Consider the following 12,424-nt stretch of genomic DNA (forward strand, 5'->3'; position numbering starts at 1 on the left):
AAGACAGATTGTATTATGATGATTAAAAGCTCTCACTATTCACCTTTAGTCATTGAAATCAATTTTTTAGGAAAGTAGTTTGACTCGGTCAAAACTAGTTAGCGAGGAAAATTTCCTCGAAAATGTGTTCTCGTAAAACGCGCTTCCTTGACACGTGGTTTCGTAGGAATATTTTTTCGGAAACGATGTTTTGCGAGGAACCGATTTTCGTAGAAATTTATTAAAAATGCCGTCCGCTACTTAAGTAGCAAAGGATAAAACGGGAAAGTCGTAGGATCTTATAAAAAGGGACAGAAAAATCTCAAAAATGTCTTATAATTAGGGACGGAGGTAGTATTTAATAATCATTTTATTTTGAAGTTCTACTTTCATTTGAATGTATCTAATATATCATATATTCCATACATTAAAGCAACAACAAACATAATCATAAAGATTTATGATATTTTTATTTCATAAGTTGGCTTTACATTCACGATGAGAAAAGAACAAGTTTATATGTCTATCCATGCTCAGACCAAACCGAGGAAAAAATTATTAGGAAATGAGCCCAATTTCGCAGGAAATGTTGCATTTCCGACGAACAGCTTTGTAGGTAAAACCGATGCTATTCGGAGGACATTTTTGACGAAACTTCATAGGAACAGCGTGTATCAGCACATTTCCTACAATTATGCACGTCAGAACAGTCACATAACTTCCAGAATTCAACGGTCAATATACATTTCCTATGAAAATTTCGTCGGAAATGCTTCCTTGGAAGTCGCGTGTTCAAAAAAACATTTCCTACGAATCCTTCGTCGGAAATGTTTCTGTTTTGCGACGAATCTCGTTTTCCTCAGAAATGCTCATCGCAAACGCAAGGATTGTTGTAAAAATTGGACCTAATCACAATAATAAATCACATATAAATTTATATAATCCAATGAACATTAACGAGAATAAAATAAAATAGAGATTATAGAACTTATCTTATGATCATGATAATTGATGTCGGCACTACCGCGTAGTAAGCAACCACCGAGTCTCAAATAGGGAGAATAGTAAACCATGAAATAATAATACCTGAGGCATGCTGATCGCACTGTCCTTAAGGATTTATCCGCCTCATAAGCGCAAATCCCCCAGGATTCAACAGGTACTTCTCAGATATAAATTATATCCGAGGTAACAGAACTAACAAGAATTATTAGACACCGGTGATTTAATCCAGGAAGATAACTCAATTTGTGAGGAAGAGGAAAATAATTTTTCTATTTTATGTCACATATCAAAACATAGAAAGGAGGAGCCATAGCCCATAGATAAAAACCGTGAGTGTGGCTTGCTTCAATTCCTCTCACGGCTCACTTCCTCAATCACCAATTCTTTTGTCTATATACTCATGTGGTGATTAAAAAGTTAGTGTTGCAAGCATAACTGAATTTTCTAATAATTAGGATTAAGTCTAAATAAATTGAATTATAAAAACGTTTTTTTTGACTAAGTGATTAAATCACATTTAACAAACAATCAATAATATTAATTCTTTAAAAACTATATATAAAATTATATTAAATAACTTTAAAATAAATTATATGATCAAAATATCCAACAAGGATTTCTTGTAGTGTTGACAACTTTGCTACAATATGTCATTTTGTATTTGACAATTGCATTGTAATGACTTCTTTAAGAATAGTTTTCGGATATTTTCCTTCAACAAAATCTAGGAAAGTCTGCAAATAGTAACATCGACATTTCAATAAACATGCTATAAATTCAATAGTGATAATATCTTTAAGTAAATAGAATTTTAAATTACCAACAATGAATTGGTCCAAGGGTCTTGGTCCCATTAAATATATAGTCAGGGGTTCGATGCGTATAGAGAAAATTCGGTTGGGAGGGGAGAACTCACCTTGTGTGCCTCACAGGTTCTCCGAAGGAGATTAGTCATCGCTACCGGCGGTGAAAACTTTGTACCAATATCATGATAATTCAAAAAAAAAAAAAGAATTTTACATTTAATACCTATGTGAAGAAAGAAATTTTCTCATCTCTCAATAGAACACAACCAAAGAGAAAATTGTATTTTTGTGGTTATCAACACCAACCCATATCTGAAGTGGCATGTCATAACGATTTATTCTATTTGTGGTATATAAAAAAATACAACATCTCCAAAAATTACCTTTTGAAGAAGATAGCTTCATTGCATTTTACGGTTACACATCAAGCAAGTCAAAGTTGAAGACACAAGCATGTTTGTTTCATGATGGCAAGCTTTTTTTTTTGTTATATAAGAGGAAAAAAAAAAAAGAAGCGGGGTGACTGTGCAGAGAATTTTGGTAACAAGAAGCGGGAAGAAAAAAGGGATTTATGAGTTTTTTTATTGATTATTAAATTAAATGAAATTTACCAATAAAAAATTATCATGTTTTCACTAATTTTAAAAGTCAAAATAGAGATTTTTAGGGTCCGTTTGGTGCACAAGATAAGAGACAGGATAAGATAATTGTATCATATCTTGTCTCAATCCAGTGTTTGGTGACATAGCATGATATGATAAGTTAATCCTGAAGTTTATCCTATCTTGTTTCTCTAGTTAAAATCATTATCCTGAATTTGAGCTGGGTTACCAGCAGGATAGGATAAGAAAAAAATTGTTGATTTATTCTATAAAATATATTTTAAAATAAAAAAAATGAAAATTATTAAAATATAAATAATAAAATAATTTGATAGTAAATTAATAATAAAATAATTAATTTATATATATATATATATATATATATATATATGTGTGTGTGTGTGTGTGTGTGTGTGTGATTTTCTCACATGGGTAATTTTATAATTTATATAATGTAAAAAATCAAAATTCTCCTAAAATTACAATATTTTAAAGTAAAATAATTATTAAAAAATTGCAAAATAGGAATATTAATTTAAATTTAATAACAACTTAAATATAATTCTTTTGCAATTGTAGTTTTGTTATTTACATATGAGATATATCATATATTTATTTAGCTTATCTAACATGTATAATTGAGTTATTTATTTGATCATGATTCATATAAAAAACTTAATTTGTTTATTTTCTCATTATTTGTATTTAAAATTTAAAGTTATTTGATTATTTATTTATATTTTTATTTATAAAATTCAAAGTATTACAATATACTTTTTAAAAAATAACAATTATTTTACAAGGGTAATTTTGTCATTTAAATATGATATATATCTTATCATATTGGTATGAACAAGTATGTATTAAAAATATGATATAATAGTTATCATGTTTGTTATCCTGTGTGCACCAAACACAGGATAAGATAACTGAGGATAACTGTTATCCTGCTGATATCATATCCTATCACTATCCTGTTGTATATCATATCCTATCATCATCCTATCCTGCGCACCAAACGGACCCTTAGTGTTCAATTAAAAAGGTGACTGATATTATAGCACACCTTTATAAAAATGAATGGGCATGGATATTTTGTTTATCAACGTAAATTAATTTTACGCCATGTCCTACAACAAGAATATATTATTTTAAAAATCAGGCTACAATATAAACTTAAATATGTTAAATTTCTTTCTATATTTAAACAATAACATCTACCTATTAAGAAACAGGTTCACTTCATACAAATGTCTCTAGCTCTCTGAGTTAAGCTATATATTTCATAAAAGCAAATCATATCCTGCTTTTAACATAAATTAAGTTGCACTATATTTTCAACTAATAATCAATTGTAACACCACAACCAACAATAGTAACCTTATGTGACACGTGAAATTCAAACAAGCACTTCAATACTTTACAGCTTTACCTTAATATATATAATTAATATGTAAACCACAATATCATTTCTCAATAACTCATATATATTTGAATCAATATATCTCTATTCCTCACCCTTGCACACTCAACATATATGGATGCTAAGAGTGGTCTTTTTGCAGGGTCTCTTAACAGCAATGAACTTGTTGTCATCCAAGAACACAATGAGGTAAACCATATACACAAATTAATTAATTAATTACTATCTCCTAATTAGAGTTTATAATCAAAGAGAGAGTATTGACATTTTTAATATTATAGTATTATTATTTTTTGAATAACACATATAATGATTACTAATTGATGTTTTTGCAGCCTAAGACAGTGAAGAACTTGGATGGCCAAGTATGTGAGATATGTGGCGATTCTGTAGGGCGGACGGTAGATGGAGACTTATTTGTAGCTTGTGAAGAGTGTGGCTTCCCTGTCTGCAGGCCATGCTATGAGTATGAAAGAAGGGAAGGCACTCAAGTTTGCCCTCAGTGCCATACAAGATACAAGCGTATCAAAGGTAATTCGAAATAGTGTGTCTGGTGATCGACATGTATATGTGTTTGACACCGATATATGTGATTACATTCAATAACTTTTACTTTTTAAAATTATTATCGGTGTGTCAATTGGTTAATGTCAGTATCGTATTTGGTGTATGTGTGTGTGTCTATGATTCATAACATACGTACCCTACATGGATTTATCTAATGATGTAATTTTTCCTTGATTGTTATTTCTTGATATGCAAAAGGAAGTCCAAGAGTTGAGGGAGATGAAGATGAAGAAGATATCGATGACATTGAATACGAATTTAAAATGGAGGAGGAAAGGTACAAGCTTAAGCATGAAGAGAGTATGCGTAGCAGAGATGACAATGAGAATACTAAATATGGGGAGCTGCCCTTATCTTCTCACAGTATGTTAAGCAAAACCATAAGATTAATTAATAAATAATAAATAATTAAGAATATAATATAAAGCAGTTTTTTTTTAATTGTAAATATAATTATGAGATTAATCTTGATGAAGCAGGTGGTGCAAATTTTGATAACAAGGAGAAAACAGATGATTGGAAGTTGCAACAAGGCAATCTGTTGATTGAAACTGATGCAGTTGATCCTGAAAAGGCCATGTATGTATGTCATGCATCAAAAAGAATTTAGGAACCTTTTGATTTGATCTCTCAACTCAACAACCATATGCATGTGTCCTTTACTCAAAAAGAATTGTCATAAACTACTACGCTTGCTTGAGTTTATCTATCGACATAAGCACTTGTGAGACTATGTGGAAGAGCTTATGACATGTCCATAAGCTGTTTTCAACTACCATGGGCTTGTTTGGATAAACATCTTATTTGCAACTTATAGCACAAGCGCATATCATAATGAGTTTTTGGGTATAAGCTTAGATAAGTTATTTTTTATAGTAAAAGATTAAGTAAAGATAAATTATTTTTATACATGCTACGAGTTATTTTCATAACCTATATGAGAACGTGTGAAAATAAGCTGAAAAAACTTACAAAAATTATCATAAGCTGTTTTCATAAGTTCTCCCAAACAATCTCACAAAACTTATGCCAGTAGATAAACTTAAATAAGTCAATCCAAACAGGCCTCATATGTTCTCCGTATAGCTTAAGAAAACAACTTATAATTTATATAAAAAGAGTTTGACTTTATTTTTTTATCTTTGTTATATGAATAACTTATATGATAAACGTTTTTTATGCAAGTGCTTAGCTAAGTTATTTATCAAAATATGTCCTAAACTAATTAATTCTTTGTGGAACATGATGCATGCAGGAAAGATGAAACTAGACAGCCACTTTCAAGGAAAGTGGCAATACCTTCAGGAAGACTCAGCCCTTATAGAATGATGGTTGTGACTAGGCTTATCCTTCTAATACTCTTCTTTGAGTACAGAATCTTCCATCCAGTACCTGAAGCAATTGGACTTTGGTTCATATCTGTATCATGTGAAATCTGGCTCGCATTGTCATGGATGGTTGATCAAATTCCCAAATGGTTTCCCATTGATCGCGAGACATACCTTGATCGCCTTTCAGTCAGGTCATCAAGCTAATTTTACTTTGATATCGTTGATAGTATTTTACAACTGTCTACGAGGGGATTTGGAATTGTGTCTTGAGGTTACAAGGATAAACTCTTACTACTGAGCTGACATCTCGTGGACTTAATTTTAATATGCAGGTTTGAACCGGAAAACAAGCCGAACATGCTATCTCCAATTGATATCTTTGTAACAACTGCGGATCCAATCAAGGAACCACCTCTTGTTACAGCGAATACTATTCTTTCAATTTTGGCACTAGATTATCCTGCGCATAAAATCTCATGCTACGTTTCTGATGACGGTGCTTCCATGCTCACCTTTGAAGCTCTTCAAGAAACTGCTGAATTCGCGCAAAAATGGGTACCTTTTTGTAAACAATTCTCTGTAGAGCCTCGAGCACCAGAGAAGTATTTCTCTGAGAAGGTAGATTTTCTGAAGGATAAGATTCAGACCACATATGTAAAGGAACGCCGTACTATGAAGGTTAGTAGCATAGCATTAAATTACAGAAATGTTATTCAAACATCAATTTGAGACAACAGAATTCGATAATCCTGTTGTTCCAAATTGATATTCAAACAACATTTCGGTTTTATTAGAATATACAATACAATACTACCGAAATTTCATTGGCACTTACTTGGCTAACAGAGAGAATATGAAGAATTTAAGGTGAGAATCAATGCACTTGTGGCAAAATCCATGAGAATTCCTGCAGAAGGATGGAGTATGAAAGATGAGACACCATGGCCAGGAAACAATACAAAAGATCATCCAAGTATGATACAAATCATTCTTGGTCATTATGGAGGAGACAATAAAGATAACGAACTTCCGTCTCTTGTCTACATCTCTAGAGAGAAAAGGCCTGCATTTCAACATCACACAAAAGCTGGCGCAATGAATGCCTTGGTAATTTACATTCCAAATTTCGATATACATTCATTCAATTTACATTCATCAAGCTAAGGTTTTAAATATTGTTTTCAGCTTCGCGTATCGGCTGTGTTGAGCAACGCTCCTTTTGTGCTCAACTTGGATTGTAATCATTATGTGAATAACAGCAAAGTTGTGAGAGAAGCCATGTGTTTCTTTATGGACATTCAACTAGGGAATAGCATTGCCTTTGTTCAGTTTCCTCTAAGATTTGATAGTCTTGATAGAAATGATCGTTATGCCAACAAAAACACTATTTTATTTGATGTAAGTTCCACAATTTAAATTGAATTACTACCTGACATGTTATGTTGTTACATTCAATCACTTCCATTTCTTAAATTATATATTATCAATCTCTACATGCCAGTGTTACTACCGTGTCTGGTGTCTAGTGTTCGTGTCTATGTCGGTCCTTCATAGGCGACCTTAATTCTATTTAAGTGAGTGGAATTTGACTTATATTTTTTTCGGCAGATTAACTTGAGGTGTTTAGATGGAATTCAAGGACCTGTTTATATTGGATCAGGTTGTATATTCAGAAGGAAAGCATTAAATGGCTTTGATCCTCCTAAGGCGGCAAAGCGCTCTCAAATCGTACAAGTACACTCAAAACAGGATGAAAATGGAGAGGATGAAAGCATTATAGGTAACCATAATTCCACTGAAAAAACAAACAAAACAAAACAAAATTCTTTTCCATTTTCATGTCTATAACAATTACTTTTCTTTTTATAGAAGCAGCAGATGAAGACAAGCAGCTATTGCAATCAGATATGAATACTGAAGATAAATTTGGAAAGTCTACACTCTTCATGAATTCTTCATTAACAGAAGAAGGTGGTGTAGATCCTTCTTCAACCCAGGAAGCCTTGCTTAAAGAAGCCATTCATGTCATGAGTTGTAGCTACGAAGATCGAACACTTTGGGGATACGAGGTATATTATAAAAATAGGAATGATATTTTGACACAAATTTGATAACAAATTTTGACAACAATTTGAATTGTTAACACATTTCAAATACAATTTCAAACCGAGTTGAGATACAACTTCAAGGTGTAGATATTTCTGGTGTTTATTTGAACTTTATTAACCATCTAAATTGTTGCCGGAAACTGTTGGCCTATTTTGCATTAAAATAACACAACCCATTATACAAAGGACAAAACTTGGTCTGCAAGTTATCAAATAACGACGAATACATTATTGAAACATTGTTGATCACTTTTTCCATCAACAGGTTGGTATGAGCTATGGATCTATAGCAGCAGATACTCTTACAAGTTTAAAGATGCATACTCGCGGTTGGAGATCGATATACTGCATGCCAAAGAGGGCTGCTTTTCGAGGAACAGCACCAATCAATCTTACAGAAAGACTTAACCAAGTACTTAGATGGGCCGTAGGATCACTTGAAATCCTATTCAGCCGCCACTGCCCATTATGGTATGGTTTTAAGGAAGGAAGACTCAAGGTTCTTCAAAGGATTGCCTATATTAACAGCACTGTCTACCCTTTTAGTGCATTACCTCTCACAATCTACTGTATCATTCCTGCCATCTGCTTGCTCACTGATAAATTCATCACACCATCGGTAATCCATTTCCGTATATTTATTTATCGAATTTAATTTGTATACGCTGTCTGCATAATATTTTTACGCATCCAATAATATTGCATCAAATATATATTTGTGGCATCAGTATCATGACATGATTTGATTGAATGTATGTGTAAAAAGTTTTACTCTATCACAGTTTCTGTACATAAAAGTTAAGGTTAATTAGCTTATTAGAGCTTATCTACTGACATAAGCTTTTGTTAAACTGTTCGAAAGAACTTATGGAAACAACTTATGAATTCATAAATTTTTACAGCTTATTTCCATAACCTCTCTATAATAGCTTATGAAAACGGCTTATAATTTACATGAAAATAGTTTGTTATTATTTTATCCTTTGTTATAGAAATAATTCATACATAAGCACTTATATGATAAGCGCTTATGCTATAAGTGCTTAAATAAGTTGTTTAACCAAATAGGACAATAATCTCTTATTTATTACTGGTAAATCCATTATTCATTGGTTTGTTTACATAAAACATTGTTCAGGTAGGAACTTTTGCAAGTCTAGTATTCATTTCTCTATTCATCTCAATCTTTGCTTCTGCCATTCTTGAACTAAGATGGAGTGGAGTTAGTCTTGAGGAATGGTGGAGAAATCAACAATTTTGGGTCATTGGAAGTGTATCAGCACATCTCTTTGCAATTGTACAAAGCCTAATGGGAGGATTCCTTAGTAGACTCAATGCACATTTCAGCATTGTATCGAAGACACCGGACGTCGATGGCGAGTTTAACCAATTATACACAATTAGATGGACAGTACTACTAATACCTCCAACCACAGTCACAATAATCAACCTTATTGGTATTGTTGCTGGTTTCACTGATGCTATAAATAGTGGAGAACATGAATGGGGAATATTGATTGGGAAATTGTTCTTTTCTTCATGGGTTATTGCTCACCTTTATCCTTTCCTTAAAGGACTAATGGGAAGACAAAATAGAACACCAACACTTATAGTTATTTGGTCTGTTCTTTTGGCTTCTATTTTCTCTTTGGTGTGGGTAAGAATTGACCCTTTTGTGATGAAAACTAAAGGGCCTGATGTTAAACAGTGTGGAATTAGTTGCTGAATATGTTTTGTGAAATGCATGCAAAGAAAAAGTTTTGTGAAATACATGCAAGGGAGAGCATACTTTGTACTTATTTTGTAACTAGAGGAACAGAATAACAGTTGTTACTTGTGACTTTTCATTTGTTTAATTTTATTTTGGCTCCAAGTGAGGTTTTGATTACTTATTTTGTTCATTGGATTGCATTTTTTTTTTACTAATTACTACTGCAATGCATACAATTCAACTACTATTTATGCTTCTTCAAGTGTTCACGTATGGAAACACAAGGTTAGTACAAAAGGTGAGCTGCCTTAGAGAATTCCAGAGCACTCAAGAAAAATGACTGTTACAATACACAGTTTTTACCCTAGAATTGATCTCTCTCTTGCATGCCTTCAAAGACTCGAGCGAGTTTGGGTATAGACCTGACCCTTAGGCAAATTTACGTTATAGGGAAAGATCCATTAGACTTTCCTTGACATGCCTTCAAAACTTTCATGATAGAATGTGGGGAAGGTATCACAATGACATGGAGTTTCTTGCCTCTGGTCGTCAGAATCACAGCAAGAAATGGATTGCGGTGTGAAGGTACGAAAATGGAGATGCAACCAACTTCTATCAATGCAGCTTTTCCGTCTATTGAATTAGGGTTTTATGACTCTTTAAATAGGCAACTTCTTGAATCATGGGTCAACCTGTAATTGGATAAGAACAATACAAAGGAATAAGGCATATTCTCCCTTTTGGGTTGGTACTAAGATAGTACAATTGCAAGACATGGAAGACGCCGACTGTCATGCCTTTCAGTGACAAATTGTTCTTATTTTCTTACTAGCACAACGCTTTGACTTTGCACATTTTCATAAGTTTTTTTATAAAAACTTACTATTTAAGATGCTTAAAGAATATTCCGAAGGCACTCGTTAACATGACGAAACAATAATAGAAGCTCAAACTACACCATTTTGGAGTAGGAACACAAGGCACATCATGCAACACTTAAAATCCATTACAAAACCATCTCTTAGGGATCCCATATTACATATACAATATTCAACAAAAATTTGATAACAAACTCTGTGCATGCAGAATGCACAATATCAAACATGCACGAATAAAAAAAAAATATTATAATATAGAATAATAAGAAATGAGTACGCTTTAAGAGTTTGGTCTAGTGATAAAAAGACAGTTTGAGCTCCGTAAGACCTTGGAGGTAGCCAAGTAATTACCTTTCTAATCTTTGAGCTCAAAAAAAAAAATTTATCTTAGACTGAAACACCATTCCCCCATTCTAAATTTATTATATCTAAAAAATAACAAAAAATGAGTAACAACGCGGAATTAGATAAGGAGGAAAAAAACCAAAAGCGAGGTGCAAAATATTGAGGTAGCGCGGAGTATGGTCATTCCAGTTTGATTCGCGGATGATTTATCGCCTTTCTTCTTCTTCTTTTTCTTGTCTCCAAGCTTTCTTCCATGAAGGGAGAGGTTGTCATCATCCAACAATAGCCTTTTCTTATTCTCTAAAAGTTGAAAGTGGTGATTAAGAAGTGCTCTTGTCTTTGCATGATCTAAGGCTAATTTCTTCTCATTTTCACCATTAGTTTGCAAACAAAGGGACAATAACAAGAAAGTAACTAGGAAAGCACGTAACACGATGCAAATTGTAGTTTGTGTCATCATATTCAAAACATTAATCCAAAATGTGTTAATGTGCTATCTAGCTAGCTTTTCTTTATATAATATACTTTGAAAGTTTGACACAACCACAAGATTTGGTTTCTCGTATGTTTCTCCTTTGACTTAGTATTCAACCATTGATCAAAACTTGTTTGTTAATTCTGTTACAACATATCAAAGTGAGGTCAACCGAGACTTGTGGTCAAATTGTCATATGGATATTTGTTCATTTTTCTTCTTTTTTTACTCAATTATTCTTTTCTAAACTTTGTCAAATCCATACGACCTACGTTGCATTGAATATTTTGATAAAATTATTGTAGCTATATATATATAACTACCACTTTTTAAAAGTATAAATTATTTTCTCCAAGTACAACTCGCATGATAAAAGATCATCTACTTTAAGGATATTTGTGTTTGAATATTAGAAAATTTTATTAGATTGGTGTATATTAGTAGGGTATTTCATTTTTATTTTTTTTATAAGCAATGTTAGTCGTTAGTTACAATGTTAGTTTTTTTCTCCTTTGCCAGGACTTGAATCATGGATCTCCTGCTCATTAACCCTTAGCTCAACTAGTTTAACCAATTGAATTACTCATCCAACCGCGGATATTTCAAATTATTAGAATTTATATTATACTTATTGTGATTTTTTTACATAATATTATTATGATTTTTTTTTTGACAAATTATTATTATGATTTATTTTAGATTTAAAATTGATTATAAAAATTTGTGTTAAGTTATTCTATATATTGAGAAATACTTACTTGGCAATCGGCAAACACACTAAAAACTATATATCATTTGATTATTTTTTAAAAAATATATTATCTCATTTTTCTTTTTCCTACTCTTTACTTTTAATTTGAGTGTGCCTAATTAATATTGTGTTCATATATATCATGTGCCTATATAAGACATTCTCTAGTCTATTGAAACTCTTATTTATTATTTCTCTTTGAATCACTGAGTTTTATATGACTTGTACATCTAGAACATCTTGACACGACATATAGTACCTGTTTGTTTCAGCTTTAAACAAATGGATTTTGTATTTTAGAAAATAGATTTTCTAAAATCGATTTTCAAAATATTACAAGTTTTTTTATATTCGATTTTTCTAAATTGAAACGCTAATTTTGACATCATATAACATAAACACACATTATTGAAGATCAAAACATAGTCAAAATCATAATTTTT

General features: G+C 32.0%; 1 protein-coding gene across 4 annotated transcripts; it reads left to right on the forward strand.

The window, feature by feature from the left end:
• The first annotated feature begins 3,857 nt into the window (after positions 1-3,857).
• Positions 3,858-9,709, forward strand: LOC123895568 (cellulose synthase A catalytic subunit 7 [UDP-forming]-like). Of its 4 annotated transcripts, none has more exons than XM_045945995.1 (12): positions 3,858-4,004; positions 4,151-4,346; positions 4,581-4,745; positions 4,862-4,961; positions 5,638-5,904; positions 6,046-6,391; positions 6,560-6,820; positions 6,899-7,111; positions 7,322-7,493; positions 7,583-7,782; positions 8,087-8,440; positions 8,960-9,709. In XM_045945995.1, exons 1-12 carry the CDS (start codon positions 3,930-3,932, stop codon positions 9,545-9,547), a joined length of 2,937 nt encoding a protein of 978 aa, XP_045801951.1. In that variant the 5' UTR covers positions 3,858-3,929; the 3' UTR covers positions 9,548-9,709. The 4 variants fall into 4 exon arrangements, with proteins under 4 accessions (XP_045801951.1, XP_045801950.1, XP_045801953.1 ...); XM_045945994.1 differs by having other exon boundaries at positions 3,861-4,004; positions 4,859-4,961; XM_045945997.1 differs by having other exon boundaries at positions 3,868-4,004; positions 7,589-7,782.
• Positions 9,710-12,424: the final 2,715 nt, after the last annotated feature.

Source organism: Trifolium pratense, linkage group LG7 (assembly GCF_020283565.1).
Source record: "Trifolium pratense cultivar HEN17-A07 linkage group LG7, ARS_RC_1.1, whole genome shotgun sequence".
NCBI lineage: Eukaryota > Viridiplantae > Streptophyta > Magnoliopsida > Fabales > Fabaceae > Trifolium > Trifolium pratense.

Excerpts from the sequence above, each read along its gene's own strand:
- LOC123895568 (XM_045945994.1), top strand. The coding sequence starts at position 3,930 with ATGGATGCTAAGAGTGGTCTTTTTGCAGGGTCTCTTAACAGCAATGAA. Across the intron at positions 4,005-4,150 it reads TCATCCAAGAACACAATGAG|CCTAAGACAGTGAAGAACTT; the intron begins GTAAACCATATA and ends ATGTTTTTGCAG. Across the intron at positions 5,905-6,045 it reads CTTGATCGCCTTTCAGTCAG|GTTTGAACCGGAAAACAAGC; the intron begins GTCATCAAGCTA and ends TTTAATATGCAG.